Source organism: Rhinatrema bivittatum, chromosome 2 (genome assembly GCF_901001135.1).
Source record: "Rhinatrema bivittatum chromosome 2, aRhiBiv1.1, whole genome shotgun sequence".
NCBI lineage: Eukaryota > Metazoa > Chordata > Amphibia > Gymnophiona > Rhinatrematidae > Rhinatrema > Rhinatrema bivittatum.
The window spans coordinates 425,681,787-425,701,065 of NC_042616.1; the positions used below are offsets into that span (position 1 = coordinate 425,681,787).

General features: G+C 46.4%; 1 protein-coding gene across 1 annotated transcript in view; it reads right to left on the minus strand.

Annotated features, from left to right (window-relative positions):
* PMM1 (phosphomannomutase 1) overlaps positions 1–15,491 on the minus strand; it is a 46,714-nt gene extending 31,223 nt beyond the window's left edge. The window contains exon 1 of the mRNA XM_029590259.1: positions 15,378–15,491. Coding sequence (XP_029446119.1) covers positions 15,378–15,473 — 96 coding nt within the window. The 5' untranslated portion in view covers positions 15,474–15,491. The remainder of the gene's footprint in view (positions 1–15,377) is intronic.
* Positions 15,492–19,279: the final 3,788 nt, after the last annotated feature.

Sequence of the window (19,279 nt, forward strand, 5' to 3'; positions counted from 1 at the left end):
ATTATAAAAAACTGTCAATAAAGTGTGTTTATTCTTATGACAGCAGGCATGAATTTATAAAGGAATTTAAAAGCTGTAGTATGATGTTTTCATGTCAATAAAAAGAAAACAAACAGGAGATGCCATATGGTATAGTCTGCAATAATGTTTCCCTAACATAAACAGGAAATGCATCTGACCTGTTTTTAAAAGGATTGTTTAACATCCTGGTCTGAGTGTGAATCAGTACTGGGAAGTGATACTTATGCAACCACTGGGAGCACACTGCAAATTGCCAATTCATTCTGAATCAGTGGCGCTGTGTGCTCTGCCCAAGGTTAAATCGATAAAGGAAAACTGAGCTGTCCCAGAAGAAACTGAACCAGGTCAAAAAAACTCTTCTCCTGTGCTGGTCCAGCATCTTGAGAGGAACTTCCCACCACGCCAATGGAAATGTTCCACCTCAAAACGTGCCCTGGATGAAAACACCGAATGACTTTGTAAATGCCTTAGATAGTATTCATGAAATATAATTATTGTATTGGTATAGGTTTAATAGATTCCCTAAATACCACAGCTCTTGGGACTTGTTTTAAAAGAACCCATTGCCCTTAATCTTGCTTACTCGACCAATAAGCTTAAGTAAACAAAACGTATTAGTAGGGTTGAGTGAAACCTGGCCTGTGGCTGGAAGTGACATTGCCGGGCTTCTCTCTTCAAGGGAAGCCATCTCCCTGCTCCTCAAGCCAAGGAGGGCCTGGGAGCTGGATTCCTGCCCCCTCAGGCTCTAGGCCTAACACTGGGAATCCAGTCTAGGCGTCTGTATGCTGCTAGGGGTGGGAGTGAGGGGTATTCTTTGCTCCAGGGATGTGCGTAAGTTGCCTGGGATGGGGGGAGGTGTCACTTGCTGCAAGGGGGGTGTGAGTCTGTTTTTTTTCTGGAATGACAGTGTTGGGACAGTGTTAAGAGGGAAAAGGGAGGAAGGGTTTCTTTTTGGCAGCTCTTTATCAAGGAGAGAACAGATAAGATTGTCATATACTATTTTCCATAAAACCAAAATGGTGTGCAATATAAGTTATCCATCATAACAACCAGGGTTCAAGGTCATAACGCCTTACAGCATAACAGCCCAACTTAAAAAAAAATAAACATATCATAGAGAGAGATAATAAAACAGCAGAGAAGGATCCCGCCCGCCCAGCTACCAGCCATAGAAGCTGGACTGCAAGGGGATCAGGTGCCGCCCTCTGTCATGAGATCTTTGCCCCGTGGCTGTGGAGTTCGTTACTTTCAGACGGCTTTTATGGCTTGTTTGGCCTGCTAAAATTAGACAAGAGGCAAAGGTCCAGCCCAGCCAAAGACGTTCACGTGTGCCCAAAGGCAGGCAGCAGAGGCTGGGAGGGAGGAGGGAGGTCTAGGGCTGGATTATGATTCAGGAGGCATCCTAAGGCAGAAGCTCAAGGCTGCCCCTTAACCACCGACTCTCTCTGCAGCCTTGGGCAGATTACGTTCTCGCTCTCTCCCCATAACTGTTAAAAAAACAAAATGTTTGCATTAATCTAGCTTTTCTTACCCACACACTTAAACGTTTTTGGGGGTTGTTTTTTTTTTTTTTTAGAAAAGATGCTGCGAGATTTAGACTGGATCCTATCTAGAGCCTACGCTACAAAACCCACTGAAGCCCTGCACTCAGGTTTAAGGTGGCTCCCCGGTGGAGGAGAACAGTCAGAACCTGCACTGCAAAGTTTTATTCGGGAGGTGGCTGCCTGCCCTTCGTTTTCTCCCCAGGATGAATTGCTTCCCCCTTGCCAACAAAAATTTCCCTCTTGCTGGCCCAAGGCTCAGAAGGAAGGCCGTCTGCAACACAGAACGAATGCTAGCAAGGGTCACTTGTACTACGTCACCTTCCCCAAGCCCTCTCGTGCTCCAGGTCTCTTGCAGCACCCTGCACTGAAGCCAGCCCCCATGCTGTATGGTTTCCCTTTTTAAAACTTTTTTTGTGGGACCCAGTGGTTTCCTCCTACCCTTTTGTGTTTTCAACTCAGTAAGAACCAAGGCTAGGATCCTGGGATCCATGAGCTTTTGTTCACAAGTACCTGGGGATTTTTCACCCCTATTTCACATCCTCTTTCAGCTCGGACCATTGCAGCCACAGTCCTTAACGGTGGGGGGGGGGGGGGGGGGGCGGAGCAAACAAACCACAGCTTCCTCTGGAACATGGTTACAAGGAAAGCTGAGTCCGGCCTGCTAGGTGTCGTCACGAAGCAGTGGCCGAGACTCCCCTCTCCACCAGAGCTGTGATGAATACCGCCTCCGCAGCATCCCCAGGTCCAGCCCGGCCACTCAAACCCAGGACTTCCTTGTGACAATGCCCAGCATCGCGGGCGGGCCACCTGGCCGGTCCCATGCTGCACAATTCTAAGGTCGGACATGGTAAATGCATTTGGATGTACACAACATCTTCCATTCAAAGAGCATGCCAGGGAGGCCAAAAGTATATTTTATGTTTTATTTACTTCTATACCATTGTTCTGTGGAACAATCACAGCGGTTCACAAGCATTTACATTCATAAAAACATGGTAAAAAACATACATATAATCAATAAACAGAAAGTCTAATTCTTCTTTTAATAAAGTATGACCCTCTTACAGTCCTTTTCCCTCCTTTTATTGATGAACCCAGTCTATCTCAAAAGCCATTTTACATAGCTAGGTTTTTAATCCTTTTTTAAAGGCTTTAAGATCTTTTTTGTGTTCTTATATTTTCTGGTAAACTGTTCCTCAGCTTTGGTCCAGCAGTTGAAAGTGCACACTCTCTCACCTCTGATAGATGGGCACTTTGAATTGATGGAACGCTCAATAGGCCCTTGTTGGCTGATCTTAGATTTCTCTGCGGGGTGTGAAAGTGTAATGCTGCTCCAAGCCAGTCCGAGTCATTATTATTTATGATTGTATGAATGGTGGCAAAACTTTATAATGTATGCAATATTTTGGAAACCAATGTAATGTCCTCAATACTTTTTCCCCCTGTCAGCAGACTTGCTGCAGTGTCCTGTAAGAGTTGTAAAGGTCTTAAACTTGTAGCTAGTAATCCTAATAAGGCGTTACAGTAGTCAAAACCAGAAAATATCATGGTCTGTAAAACTGTACAGAAATCATTTGAATCTAGCAGTGGTTTTAATCGTTTCAACAAGCAGAGTTTATTGTACCCCGATTTGATCGTCATATTGATGTGTTTTTCATAACTAGTTATGACACCCAAATCCCAAGATTGTTCAGCAAGCTCTATCATATGTGTTCCTACTATAGTATGTAAAGTAGTCTTTACAGACATTTTTCTATTTAACCAGATTTCTGGTTTTTTTCATGTTTAATACTAATTTAAGATATGATAATTTCTGAATAGCAGATAGATAAATGCTCATTGTCTTGATGGCATGATCGATACAGTTGTCTACAGGGATGATAAATTGTATATTATCAGCATACATTTAGAAACTAAGGCCTAAACCAGATAACAATCTACATAAGGGTAGAAGGAATATGTTAAGCAGACAGCTGACAATGATGAACCCTTAGGGATTCCTGTAAGCATCTTCGTTACGTCAGATAATGTATCGTCTATTTTAACTCGAAAAGAGTGCTTCGTTAAGAAGGATATAAATCACTGTAAAACTTTGCCAGTTATACCCATTTCTATTAGTCTTTGCTTCAAGATGGTGTGATCTACTATATCAAATGCCGCGGTTATATGTTAGTAAATAAGACTGACTTGAATCAAATCCTCTAAGTACTGTATCATATAAAGAGAGTAATAAAGATACTGTGTTATGGTCTTTCTAAAGCCATATTGATTTGGATAAAGAATGTTGTTTTTCAATATATTCTGATAACTGTTTTTATACTGTTTTTCCAATGAGCTTAGTTAAAAATGGTAAGGTGGATATGGGTCTTAAATTATTCAGATTATATCTGCAGAATTTGTTTTTTTTTATTGGTGTAATGGAGGCACATTTTAAAGTTGCAGGTAATTCACCATCCCATAATGACATATTATCTTTGTGGCATTTACGGAAATGATTTCAGGGAGCTGTTTTATATACTTTGTTGGTATAACATTTATCGGATTTTTTGCCGGATTGATCTGTCTTATAAGGCATTGAACTTCTATTTCAAATGTTAAGTCAAATTCAGACCAAGTGGTTAGGCCGTTATAGTTGTGTAGAATTCTGTTTCAAATCGGTTGGTGCAAAAGAATTAATTAAAGGGGGTCATTTATCAAATCGCATTAGGGGCTTTATTGCGGGCGGTAGGGCCTTAACGCCCACGATAAATACCGTATTGCGAAATGTGTATGCAAATTAGAATATTTTCTTCAAGTGGGAGGAGTTTGGGCAGAGTAAATGGAAATGAGGGGTGGTAACACACACTATCACAGGATTTAACTACACCTTTTTTCTCAGCGTTATGCCTGCAATAGCTGTGTATTATGGCCGAAACAGGATTTATCACAAATCCAGTTTCGGGGGGGGGGGGGGGAGGGGAGGGTGAGAGGAGAGAGAGAGAGAAGGCATTCATCACTCGGGGTGAGGTATTGGTGGTGGGCTAGGTTTTGGGGGGCAGTTTTACATGCACAGTCAGATACAAACAGCACAATAGACATCAGCGAAGATTTTATGTGATTTGGAGATTTGTTCAATGCACTCTCTACCTAGCTTGATAGCAGCTAGAGAGTGCATCAAGCTAGGTCGAGAATACATTGTACAAATCTCATCTTTGTGTACCTTTCAAACTCCAAATCACATAAAATCTTCTCTGATGTCTACTATGTGGGTCATACCTCCAACTGTGCATGTAAAACTGCCCCCTAAAACCTCACCCAAATTACTAGTTGCCTCTCTTACAGTGGTATAAATAGTAAACTAATGTGTGAGTCTCTCGCGCTGACTCTCATAAACAACTGTCCAGGCAGGAATGTAGCATGCAATGTGAAAATAACGCGGGCGCAAAAAATTTAACTCACATTGCAAAAAAAAAAAAGCTATGCGATGCGGTGCCATGACCATTTTTTTTCACAGACGCTATTTTCGCAAAATTTATAGAAAAATGATGAATCTAGGCCTAAATTAGCTATTTTGTTATTGCAAAATGTAGCAAATTTGATGCATTTAATGGCAGGAAGTATTGTATTAGTTTTCCTAGATCCTTCTAGTCCATGAATACATGCATGCAACTGTCACCCCTAGTAATGCTTTGTTTTATTTTGCAACAGTGTTGTATCCGAGCCACACCAAAGTTTTACATGTCAGGGCGTGCACCAGGATTATGACATTGGTTTTTTTGGGGTGGGGGAGAAGGGGGAAATTATATATGCCACAAATACCCACATGCAATTACACCATCTAATCACCTTTTTTGCAATTATGACACCTAATAACATTTTCCATCTGATCCACACTGAATTTTCAGGACATGCCAGGAGACATCATGTGTGGAGTCATCTATTCCAGGAAGACATGTGCACAATTACGCCACCTCATAACTTCCTGGTTTTCCATCCAGTCCACACAACATTTTCAGGACATATCAGGGGTCTACGAGGGTCATGAGAGAGATTTTTTGGGGGGCGTAACCCACAGATTCTTTGAATATGTATGTGTCACCTAATAACTTTTGGATTTTGCGTCCAATTCTCACCACTTTTTCAGGAAATGTCTAGTGGTAAGGGGAATCGGATATGGGTATTTTGTTTACCAGAATCCATGTAGGCACGTGCACGTAAATGCGTGCGCAGTCAGGGAAGCAGATTCCATTAGTTCCGTGTGGAACTTCTGGTGAGGGGGGGGGGGTGGTGTTTGAAATTGGTAAAGGACTGAAGAATTTGATAATCCCAATATACAAAGAGTAGCCCTACACTTGAACTAGTTTGAGCACATCAATATGCACGCTCCTCAAGGACAGGGAGCTAGATGGAGAAGTACTTGTATCAGGAGAAAATGTGGATGTGGAAGGTGGGAGCAAATCCCAGATCACAGCCACAGAAGGAAGGCGCCACAGCAGCTGAGCCTATCTCCTGCCCAAGGGGCAGCAGAGGTCACCCAGGCTGGAAGCCCTTAGGAAAGAGGAAGACAGCCTGCAAAGCCTAGCAGGGAACGGCTTCCTCCTTCAGGTTACTGCAACTGGGAAAAAATACTCAGCCCCACCTGCATTAAAACTTCCTCATAAGGCACTGCAATCCTATCAGAATATGCAAATTATTTAATTGGTGCCTCAGCACTGTACATCAATTAGTAATGTTTCACACCATGCAGAGAGGGGAAAGGAAGCATGCAGTAATGTTGCCTCACTCTTAATGTGGCAGGTACTAACTAGAATACTCCAAATATGAATCTGTTTATTTCAGAGCCCTGTTCCTTCCTTTCTGAGGGGGATTATTTCTTTGTTTGGCCTTTTTACTTTTCCATCATGATTTTTTTTTTTTAAATATGTTTATATCTTATGTAACAAAAAGATCCATGAATCTTTTCTTATTGCTTCCTCCAAGTCCCCTCCCTGGCTGCCTGTGCTGTTTTCCTGCTTTCCAAGTGTCAGTGCCACACCTGCGGGGGGAGGGGCTGTGTGCTGATGAAGAGCAGCACAGCGGCACCCGGCGCCAGGAGATTTTACCATGGTGGGAGTGATGAGCAGGAGGAGGAGCTTTGGGGTGGGGGGGAAAAAAAAACTGTAAAACGTCAATATCTTTACAAGAATGAAATCAAAACCAGAACAAAGAGGATCTTAACAAGTTGAAGGGCCCGGTTTTGCTAGTGCTACTTCTTACAGGGGGGGGGGGGGGCGCGCAGAATGTTTGCTGCTTCTCCTGTGCTGCACTAACAGTGCTGTGCAAGCCCAAGCGACTGTACAGATGTTTGATCTGATGATATCTCACTTGAACAAACCTATTCCTGCCCAGACAGCGCGCTTTCAATTTGCAGTCCCAAAACCTTAAGGAAGAGAAGGGGAGCAAGGGGAGGGGGGGAGGGGGGGAAGACTTTTAATCCCTCGTTGAGCTGTATGTAGGAATCCGGGGCCAGCAGGGTGCAGGCACATGGTGGAGCTGGCCTGCTCACCTCCCCATGGAAGGATGGGAGGGAGGAGAACTGGTACAGCAGGTGCAAAGCCCTGCCGGCACCGAGCAACACTCAGGGCTCTGATCTCCGAGTCATCAGAAGGGGCAGGGGAATAAAAAACAGGGGAAAAGAAAAAAAAAGTCAGCAACAATTTAAAAAGAAATCACAATCTTTAAGGGGGGAGGCAGTAACCTTCTCCCCCCCAACAAAGGGGAACAATTTTGATTAAAAAATAGTTAATGTCTCTCCTGATCCTCATAGCATAGCCTCTCGTTGAAAAAAAAACCCCAACCCACTTCCTTTCTATTGAAAAATGCTTGTTTCTTGTGTATTATTTATACCTTTGAGGGATTTGGATGTCACTAGCATGCACCCCTCTGCCCCCATGACTTGTCTCTCCTCTATTGTATACCTATTCAGGCCTTTAACTCTCTCCACAGGGCTTTTGGCAGAGGTTCTGCACCATTTTGGAAACCCTTCTCTGCCCTGCTTCTAGTCTGTCTGTATCAATTTGGCTGTACGGGCGCCAGGTCTGCACACGGTGTTCTAGGTGAGGTCTCGCCATGAGCAGTAAAGTGTTAAATCCTTTATTTGAGGAGAAGAAATCCAAGGGAACAGTACACTATTGGGGGGGGGGGGGGAGGAATGAGAAGAGGAGGGAGAGTGTGAGATATCTTTGCGTGCCAAGCAGGAGAGAGACCTCAGGGTGATCCAATCTGATGACGTCAACGGAATGAAGCAAGACCGTGCCCAGAGCCAGATGGATGCTAGGATACAGATGCTTAGTTGCCAAGCATTCGACCATTCCTTGATCTTTCTTAAATCACTCCTCACTCTGTCTACTCCCTCAAGGGTGACTGCTCTGTTGCAAATCCTTTTTGTGGTCTAGGGGAAAAAAAAAAAGTCAAACCTTTCCTAGGAGCCCCCCCCCCCTCTGCAATACCGATCAGGAAGATACTGAACAGAGCTAGCTAGCCTTCTGCGCCTCCAGGCTGGGGCTGGAGGCGGTGTTCACAGCCCCTGGGGGGGGGGGAAGGAGTCTCAGCCATGGCTAGTGACCAGCCTCCAGGGTCCCGCACTGGCCGGATTCCAGGGAGTGGTGGTTTGTGGTCCTGGAGTAGGACCGTTTGATGTGATGCCTGGTATGAGTTGGGAAGGAGACAGAGAACTAAGGGGGTGGGGGGAGGATAGGGAACCCAGGGAGATGTGGATAAAGGCTTAGGATAGTGTAGCACTCAGTAGAGGCCGGGTCCGACTGAGCTGGAAGCCCAGAGCAACAGGAGAAAACTGCCAGGTCACAAAGGCAGACTCAGTAACTGCACCACGTTTTACCATCAGCAAGTACAACCATGAAAATAAGTTACAAATTTGAAAGCCACTAGATTTTAAAAGTTAAAACAGTCTTGGGTAGAAAGGGCCCACGGCCCAAGAAAGGATGTTGGATGATGGACTATCCTATGCCTGGTGACCTGACACGCAGCATTAAAGAGTGGGCAGGCGGGGACGGTGAGAGAGAGATGGTTATGTACAGTACACATACTACAAGAAAAAAAGACCCAAAGGTCTTATATGCACACACAAGAATCCCCCAGCAAATTTTAGCCTCTATTCCCCCCCCCCCTCCCCCTAGTACAATTATTATTATTTGTTAGCTTAGCAGTTTACTCCTGTGGACTACCAGCTCAGTCAGAATGAGGGCTGTCCCAGCAACGACCCAGGGATTTGTTCTCTCATTTTATAGACCTCTGCCCACTCCCCCAACCTACCCAGCCCAGTTATTACCACAACAATCCTTGGCCAAGGGCCATGTACCAAAGCTCCAGCCAGAACCCTGCAACTTAAAATCCTGGGCCCTAAATCCAGCCACTAGCCGCCTACCCTGCGCACTGACTGCAAGATCCCCCCCCCCCCCCCCCCCCCCCCCCCCGGGCAAGGATGATTTGATGATAGCCTTCAACCAATTCTCCTACATGGAAGCAAAATCTGAAGCTCATCATTACCCAAAAGCAGGCAGCGCGAGATAGAACCCCCCCAGTCAAAACCCTGAAACTAGGGCCGGCCCAGTGATTGGAACAGGTCCCTGCCTTGATTTCTGAGTCGGGTCTTTTGGGTCCCACATCATCTGGATATGTTGCTGAGGCAGAATTTGTCCCCCTCAGGGTGGAGAGGGAATGTGAATTAGGGATCTTACATGGCCAGATTCAAGGTCCATGACTGAGGGTTAAGGAACGAGTCCTTGTGCATAGGGGGCAACTTGTGAAAATGATTGCGGATACTAAACTCAACCCAAAATTACCCCTCCCTGGATACCATACTGGGGGGTGCTCAAGCACTCACAAAGCTGGCATCTATGTTTTTCTGGCCCAAGACTATTGCTGCAATGACCACACTAAGTGTGTCGGGCAGGAAGGGAGGGGGTTAGGGGAAAATATGGGCACTAGCATCCTAGCCCTGATTTCAACTGAAGCCCCTAGGAGCAGAAGGGAACTACTATTTATTTATTTATTTATTTATTTAGGTCTTTTTTATACCGACACTCATGATACCAATCATATCGTATCGGTTTACAATAAACAGTGGTGCAATAACATTAAAATTAACAACTTCGTGAACAATAGGCTAGGAGAGAGGGAGAGAGTGAAAAGTTACAATAAACAGGGGTACTTGAACTGGGAGGAGGAAAAGCCAGAGTAGTGGCTAGCATAGAAATAGGTAGTATTTAGTCTCAGAAATAAATAATATACAGATATATACATAAGGCTATAATAGACTCTAGTATTCAGGACTGAATGTAATCCACTATACATGGTATCCTACACCTACGGCTCGATCCAGTAAGGCCGCGGTAAAAACAGTGAGGTAGTGTCAGGCGCACCCTTCCTCCCCGCACGCACAGTTCTCTTCACTAACTCCCCGATACTCTCCTCTAATCGCATGCAAATGCATGCCGCGGCTGTGAAGCGTTAGGGAAGGGTTATGCCCGCGCAACCCATTTTACTGTATAGGCGCTGTAACAGCGCCTATACAGTAACCTGGGTGCGCTGGTACCTGTCATTTCAAATGACATTTGAAATGACAGGCACCAGGAAGTGTAAAAAAGTTTAAAAAGTGTAAAAAACAAAAAACCTGTGTGTTATATAAAAAAATAAAACAATTTTAAATACCTGTCGGAGGGCCGTGGGTCCAGGCGGCCGGTGGGCGGCGGGCAGCCATCAGCGGCATCCGGTAGTCCCTTCTCCCTTCCTCCCTCCCTCCCCTGCCTGGAGGAGCGCCAAAATCGCACGGGCGGGTCGGCAGCGGGGGGGGGGGGGGGCGGCAGCAGGATCCGGGAGCGGCGGGTAGGCAGCAGCGGGGTCCGGGGGGTCCGGGGCAGCGGCAGCGGGGGGGGGGGCAGCGGGGGGGGCGGCAGCAGGATCCGGGGGCGGCGGGTGGGCAGCAGCGGGGTCCGGGGGTGGCAGCGAGATCCGGGGAGCCAGCAGCGGCCGCATGTTCGATCGCGCAGGCAGGTAGGTGGCAAAGTAAAGATGGCCGCCAGCACGGGAAAATCGTGCAATTGGCCGCTGAAGACGTGACGTCACACCCCGTGACGCCAAACGTCGTGACGTCACGTCTTCAGCGGCCAATTGCACGATTTTCCCGTGCAGGCGGACATCTTTACTTTGCCACCTACCTGCCTGCGCGATCGAACATGCTGCCGCTGCTGGCTCCCCGGATCTCGCTGCCACCCCCGGACCCCGCTGCTGCCTACCCGCCGCTCCCGGATCCTGCTGCTGCCCCCCCGCTGCCGCCCCCCCCCCCCCCCGCTGCCGCTGCCCCGGACCCCCCGGACCCCGCTGCTGCCTACCCGCCGCTCCCGGATCCTGCTGCCGCCCCCCCCCCCCCCCGCTGCCGACCCGCCCGTGCGATTTTGGCGCTCATCCAGGCAGGGGAGGGAGGGAGGAAGGGAGAAGGGACTACCGGATGCCGCTGATGGCTGCCCGCCGCCCACCGGCCGCCTGGACCCACGGCCCTCCGACAGGTATTTAAAATTGTTTTATTTTTTTATATAACACACAGGTTTTTTGTTTTTTACACTTTTTACACTTACCATAGCAGGCCCGAGCCTTGCTACTTTTTCGTTTGTTTTTTTTTGCCCTGGTCCCGTCCGGTCTCCTGCAGCCCCGTCCGGTCCGGACGGGGCTGCAGGAGACCGGACGGGACCAGGGCGGGTAAGCAATGTTTTTACCCTACACTACACTACACTAACTCCTACTAGGGGGAGGCGGTAAACTAGCAGGTTAAGGCCGCGGCAGAACAGCGGGTTACGGAGGAGATAATATCAGCGCCCGTTACAGTATCGCAGGGGAATAGCTAATTCCTTCATTATACAGCTTTTTCGTTCATTTACATGCCGGGTGCGGAAAGGGTTATGCGTCTGTTTTCAGAAGCGATACGGACGCGTGAAACTGGACACTGTATCGCCGAACTGCCTTGCGCGCCCGAATTGTGCGCTACGAGCACGTTACAGACGGGCAATCCTCGAGCGGACGATACTGGATCGAGCTGCTAGTTGTAGCAGTAGGGGATGTCATAGATCGGGGAAGGCTTGTAGAAATAGCCATGTCTTGAGTTTCTTTCTGAAAGTTTGTGTGCAAAGTTCCTGTCTAAGGTCTGTGGGCATGTTGTTCCAGATGGTTGGTGCTGCTGCCGAGAAGGCTCGATCTTTAGTGGATGAAAGATGTGTGAATTTGGCTGGGGGGGGGGGGGGGTGTAGCGTACCTTTGTATGCTTCTCTAATGGGTCTGGTAGAGAAGTGCAGCGTGAGAGGGATGTGTAAGTCGATGGGTGTACTGTTGTATATAGCTTTATGGATGATGGTGAGACATTTGTGTAGAATTCTGAAGTTTACTGGGAGCCAATGTAGGTTTTTCAGGATAGGTGTGATGTAGTCTCTTCTATTGGAGTTTGTTAAAATTCTGGCAGCCGAGTTTTGTAGCATCTGTAGTGGTTTGGTGGAAGAGGCGGGGAGGCCTAGCAGAATGGAATTGCAGTAATCCAATTTGGAGAATATAATGGCCTGGAGTACCGATCTGAAGTCTTGAAAATACAGTAGTGGTTTGAGTCTTTTTAATACCTGCAGCTTGAAGAAGCAGTCTTTGGTTGTGATCAACCCCCCCCCCCCAAAAAAAAAAAAACAACAAAAAAACCTGCACCCACATTTCTGTAAACAAACACTCTGCTTACAAAAACGCCCTCAAGAATGAGAGCACAGCAAGCCTATCGTGTTTCCTCTTATTCTTCTGCGTCGGGAGGGATGCCCACAAATTCAAAGAGGAAAATCTAAAAATTAACAAAAGGACTGTATAAGAAATAGTAATGGTACAGAGTCAATACAGGTAGATGCACACATACATTTTACCTTTAGACGGATTTCTTAAGTTCCAGGCATGGAGTGCGTTCGAGCAAGGTTCAAGGACAGCTTAAAAGCTGTCAAAACTCGCGCCAACCGAGTGATCGAGTGATCGAACATAGATCGAATATTAAACATTCCCGTAACTTGGCCCCCCTAGTGGATCATTGGTTATCACGCTCTCACACAATTTCTGATTTATTCTTTTTTGTTTTAGAAATTGTGACACCTCCATTACGTGGTGGTGATTTTGATCTTTTACTGACGCGTTGTGAACAAAGGTGGATACACCGGTTAGACTGTGTGATTCCCAAGGGCCTTAATAAAGAAATCGAATGGTTTCATTTTACATAATTTTGATAGGCTGCAGCTGATACCACCTCAGCTGCGATAGGTTGGCTCTTTCTCTTTTCTGATTGGTCTTTGAAATCTGGTTGGCGCGAGTTTTGACAGCTTTTAAGCTGTCCTTGAACCTTGCTCGAACGCACTCCATGCCTGGAACTTAAGAAATCCGTCTAAAGGTAAAATGTATGTGTGCATCTACCTGTATTGACTCTGTACCATTACTATTTCTTATACAGTCCTTTTGTTAATTTTTAGATTTTCCTCTTTGAATTTGTGGGCATCCCTCCCGACGCAGCCGCTGGCGAAACACGGGACCGTGTCGGGGGACCCCGTGTGCATGAAAAATTGCGCTGTATAACATTGGAGTTGCCGATTTGTGAATAAATAAGACTTTCAACTTATATACCAGTCTGAAGTATCGTGACTGTATTACACAATATTAGCATTCGTGGTGGATTTTTACATAACTATTTTGAATGCTATCCATATGCTCGGTTTGCTTGTGGTTTGTTCTTCCTCTTATTCTTCACCATACAAAGAATATTCAAATTTTGGAGTCACCTCAGTAACAGCAACACAAACTCCCTCCACTGCCAGGCACATTGTGAAATACCAAACCCTTAAAAAAAAACAACCAAACCAGCGGATATGAAGTAAATTTAGCACATCAAAAGAGCACCCACTTCCAGAACTAAAGTAGGAACAACTGCATCTATAAAAAGGCAGCACTGCAAATACTGCAGCAGGCTCTAGAACACCAATACAGCTCCTACTGGGAGGTGAGGACCGGAAAACAAAACGTTGGACTGATCCCTACAGAGAATCCCTCACCAGCTCCAGAATCGGGGAACCACAAACTAGAAAGCTGCAGACAAAACCTGAATTAGAAGCAGGACTCTGAATGTAATTCAGCACTGGAGACATAGAAACAGAAATGCATTTCCCCCGTGCAGTGCGCAAAATGCAAAACGATCACAGCACTGCACGTTTCCTAAAGCTGACAGAGAAAAAGAAAGCCTTCCCACAAAAAAAGAGTAATCAGGAAAGACTCTTTGTCTAGTCCTGGGACAAACAGCAGCTATACTAAACAAAATATTTATTGGTTGCTTTTAATATTTTTTTTCCCCATCCTACCAAATAAAACCCACCCAGGGCGGGTTACAAACCGATACGCACAATGCAAACACATAAAGGCGTGAAACAGTATGACTGGAGACAATGCGGAACACCTCCAGAATCCTGGACTTGCTCTGTTATTGTCCTTACAGTTCCTCCTTTGTAATTCTTTTCTGCTATCCTTTTTTTTTTTTTTGTAACACATGCATGGACTGTTTGTTACGCCAAAGGGGAGGGAGCGAGCCTGCTGCTAGCTATAGCGCTGGTGCCACCTTAGCCTGCAGCTCGGCGGAGGGGGAATGTAGGTGAAAGGTGAGGGACTGCAGTAGTCCTGGCACCCAGCCTGGCGGCTTCCTTCTGCAGACTGGGCTGGTCATGCCTGCGACCGCAAGAAGAGCCGCGATTACAAACGTTTGCTCCTCTCCAGATCCGCTCCGCTGCTCTTGAGCTGGAGGGAGAGGGGGGGGGGAGCTTGTGCCCTGTCCGATCCCCATTCCTCTCAAGCTGCTCTCCCTCTGACTGTGTGTAGATACAGGCTTGTAAATAAAAATAATCATCTGACTCGGGATAGGAGATGAAATAAAACACAGATCGCCTCCCACCTCCGTTAATTTAAAAAAAAAAAAAAAAAAAAAATAGACACAACCATCCACTAGGGTAAAAGAGCTAAGCAGTTCACAGAGAGGAGACCGAGCATCAGTAAACTGTGCTCATATCGATGACTTTATGTAGGAACCCCCCCCCCCGGGACCCACCATGCTGATCCTTGACCTGGACTACGATGATGATTTATACCAGATTAAAGGCATGTAAACCAGCAGGATCCGTGCCAGACAGATCCCAGTTTCCTGGTTTGGATGCGGATTCTCTTAGTCGATGACACTTGTGCATGAGGAAGGGGCAGCATCTTCTCTAGCTCTATGGAATAGACCAGCACTGGCCAGGGCAAGCCCACTTTCCCGAGAAGTACAAGCCCGTCTTTCAGTTACTCATTTCTCCTTGCCCATTGCCCCGTCCCAAAACACCCTCAGGGTTAAAAATGCTGGCACCGGCCATTCCCTCCCCAGCCTGCTGATTTGACCCGCGCCTTTCCGTTTGCATTTCTCGGGAAACGTCGTCGTTATTGACCCGGGTTGTCTCCGCCGAGGCTTACTCCAGACACTGCCGCAAGATGCACGCGGTTCGAGGGCCGAGCAAGCAGAGGCGGAACTTAGCCCAGAGGAACGCGAGCAAGCCCGGATCGGGAAGTCGAAAACAGAGACAGCAGAGCAGCAGACCCTGGCGAGCAACCTAAGAACTTCAATAGTAAAAAAAAACCCAAAACCTGACGGGTCTACTCCTGCCTTGCAGCTACTGCTAACAAACCCTTTTCCCGGGAGAGGTGGAGTGGGGTGGGGATCTGGCCACTGCTGGAGCTCAGGAAGGCCACGCACGGTACCTGTCGGGCTGGGGTCAGGGTGCCGTCCACATCAAAGAGGCACAGGGTGCTGCCGCCGCCGCCGCTTCGGTGTTTCCGCAGCTCCGGGCCCGCCATAGCCTCCCGCTCGGCCGCTGTGAGCGGGCAATGAATGGAGAGAGGGCGTGGAGGGGGCAGGTCTGCACGTACGGGGGGGTGTGGGCCCCGCCAGAGCCAATGGGGAGAGCGCCGGGATCGCACGGGCGCCGCCTCCCGAACTTTACAACTGAAGGTCAAGAAAGCCTCTCCTCAGCCCTACTGTCCCCTCCCTGCAGTTTACAGCTGTTAAATGTGCAACGGGTTAATATGTTACACTACAAACACATCTGCTCTCTGGAAACACACCGAGCTCCTTTCAGATGTTTTTTTGCTATGCTGAGATCTGTTCCCCACCCCGCCGATTCTTGGTTGACAGCTGTCTCATTAGCTGTCATCGAAAAAAAAAAAAAAGAAAAAAGCATTCACACTGAATAAGGAGGTCCTCACTGCCAGGGAAGATAAACATACCCCGGGCCTTTCCATTTCCGGTCATCCTGAGATCGTCCAATATTTGAGTGGAGAAGTAGCCTAGGGGTTAGAGCAGCAGGCTACAAGCCAGGGTTTCAATCCTGCTGCTGCTTCTTGTGATGTTGGCAATTCATTTCACTCTCCCATTTCCACAGGCACAAAATTACATGCCAATACAAGTTAAAAACAAACAAACAAACAAAACAACTGTGTGCTGGTTTCCAGCACCCATTTTTAACACTAAGGTTAAATTTTGTTTAACTCCCCAGGCAGTAAACTAATCTTATGCAAATGCACCCGGAGTTTAAAAATGAACAAAAACTGCCCCAGACCTGTAAATACACCTGGATGCACCTTAGTCACAATTTCTTTTGCTTTCAGTACCATGGCCGCATGCTCTCTGTAGAAGTATAGAGAGTCTAAAAGATCTCTACTAAGGAGGATTGTTCCATTTGTCACAGAGTAGTATTGTGGGTTAGAGCCTGAATGGCTTGGAGCCTGAATGGAGAGCTCCCCACCTTCCAAATATATAAATCCATGCCACCATTTTAGTGTGTGGACTCTTTTAGTTATCTCTTGCATGTTCACTATGCTTGCTCCTGTTTTGTTTAGTTTTCTTAGAGAAGGACTCTTGAGCTCCTATGGATGAGGCTTGGGTATGTTAAAGTGGAAAGGGTGCCTTTGCCTAACCTTCCTATGTTTTTGGAAACCTTTTGGAGTAGGAAGCTGTTCCACTCTTCCTTTCTCTATTTTTGGTTACCCCTTATTACGGTTTTACTTTTTCCAACATGCTTGAGCACCCCAGGGCCCAGGAGCTCAGTAAATGCTTTGCTATCTAAGAGGAGTGGTGCCTCTCAACCAGAGAGCATGGGTGAACTATTATTAGTCCTGGTGGAGGAATGAATGTGGGTTCATTCCTGGGGAGGAGGTGGGGGTGACAAAGATACGTGGCACCCATCTGGCGTAAACCACAAGAACATCATCAGGATGCTGAAGAAAAGAGTATGGAGGTACCCTCCAGGTACCAATTGTTATGGTTAAGCGGTGTTTGGTGGATCCTTGGGTACTGTGGCAGATGACCACGCCCACGGGGAGGAGCCCCATGAGGAGCCACAGTACTGGGCTAGACTCAGAACGCACAAACACAGTTAGTTCTTTATTATACAGCTTGAAGGGTACCACCAAAAGTGGCAGTAGTGAGTCAGTCTGGTAATAGCAGTCTCAGGGACCTCAGTAGAGGGAGCCCTTCTCACCCCGTTGGTATAGGGAGGTTCCGAAGCAGGTTTCTCAGCAAGGTAGTGCTGTGGATGAGATAGACTGAGAGTTAGAGTACTCACTAGGTGTTTGCTGTAGGTATGCGATTCCACCAGGTTGAAGAAGAAAGTGTAGGCACCAAGGCAGGGAGAGCAGGCCCTCGAGGAGCGAATACCTGTTCCCTGTAAGGCACCTGAAAAAAGCAGAGGGCCCCCGAGGAGTGGGTACCCAGGTTAGCAGTTAACCCGGAGGGCAGAGAGAGAGCTTCCAGCGGCAGCACGGAAGCAGCAGAGTAGCATAGACAGGAACGGAGTCCTTGCTAACTCAGAGAGAGATAGCAGGAAGGGGTTTAAATACCCCTCCCAGGATGAAGTTATCGAGGAGGCTGGTCCAGAGCTTCCCGCTCTGGACTCTTTAAATCTCCCTGGTGTGGCGCACACACGTGCGCTAGCAGGCAGCAGGGGCGGAGCCTGACGTCGGCGGTGTTCCTGCTGCAAAGCAAGGCCTGCAGACCCGAGAAGACGATGTGGCGCGTTGTGGGCATCCCCAGTGGCCCACAGTGGGTTGAGCGCGGCTGCGACCAAGGAGGTAAGCATGGTCAGTCGCGACTCCTGTGGCCGACGGGCATAACACCAATGGAAGGTAAAAAAGGGGTCAAGTTCTCTGTATTCTTTCCCTGGTCAGAGAAATAGTGGGAGTTTTTCATGATGGGATTGTAGTTGTGGGTAATTGGGTGTGGGGTAGTTAAAATATTTTTAAAAATTATGTTTACATATCAGAGAGGCTTCACAAAATGTACTATGTATGTACCCTTTTTCACAGAACGATATGTATAACAAATGTCCAATGTGGAAAACCAAGCTAAAACACCATAAATGTCCAATTCCACACATTAATTCTTAATAGAATAAAGATCTAACATGCGTGCGCCAATGTGGTTCATATTGTTAGGACCTTCATATTTAGGGCAATACCATATGATGCTTCATACAGCAACACACTCATTGCTAAGCCCCATAATATAATCATCAGTCCTAATTTATTTATAACTCATTTTTATGAAAATTTTAAAAAAAATTATAATTGAAAAACTGATTACTTATCTTCTGAATCCCAATGCCCAGATCGTAAAATCCACAAAACTTTCACTTATTCAATCTTTCCATGCTGAGACTGTTATGTTATACTCACGCTGCCCATCCATCAATGCCCTACTCGGACTGGGTTTCGATAGTCAAGCCTTCTTCACATGGATGACTCAATTTGCACTATTTTTCATACATGCATTCCCGGCTCTTCTGTATATAAAAGATTTGATATGGTAACTATGTTTATTCATTTTTCATCTATAATACCACTAGAGAGTTCCAACACTTTTTTAGAGTGGATAGGTAGGTGAAACAATCTCTTACAATAATACCAATCTCTATCCAAATTTACATTCTTCCACTGTCGCTGAATTTTACACCAAAGTTATTGTTCATGGAAAGTGACCATCATACTAGGCATCATCAATGTAACTTTGTACTGTAGATTTTGTCTTATATATAATCATCAGCCACTGGTGACAATCGTGAGATATCCACCTCAATTTTTTAACTAGTTTTTAATATGCCAAAATTACTTTAAAAAGTCCATATATGGATAACTTATCGTTAATAGCTCAGTGGTTCTCGTACCACTCATTTCATTCTAGATGGTCGGTCTTCACTGCACTTTTTCGTGAGGCTATTCTTTAGAAATCTTTCAACTTTCAGCTATTTGCCTTGCCATACTCCCATTTTTTCTGACAATCTTCGTCCAGTCTCCCAACACGGAGAACTACAAGGAGGCAAAACGCCGATTCGCCATATTGCAAAATGTTCCCTTGACAAAGGACTAGTAGGTCCGAAACACTGTTCCGTGTCGGGAGACTGGACGAAGATTGTCAGAAAAAAATGGGAGTACGGCAAGGCAAATAGTTGAAAGATTTCTAAAGAATGGCCTCACGAAAAAGTGCAGTGAAGACCGACCATCTAGAATGAAATGAGTGGTACGAGAACCACTGAGCTATTAACGATAAGTTATCCATATATGGACTTTTTAAAGTAATTTTGGCATATTAAAAACTAGTTAAAAAATTG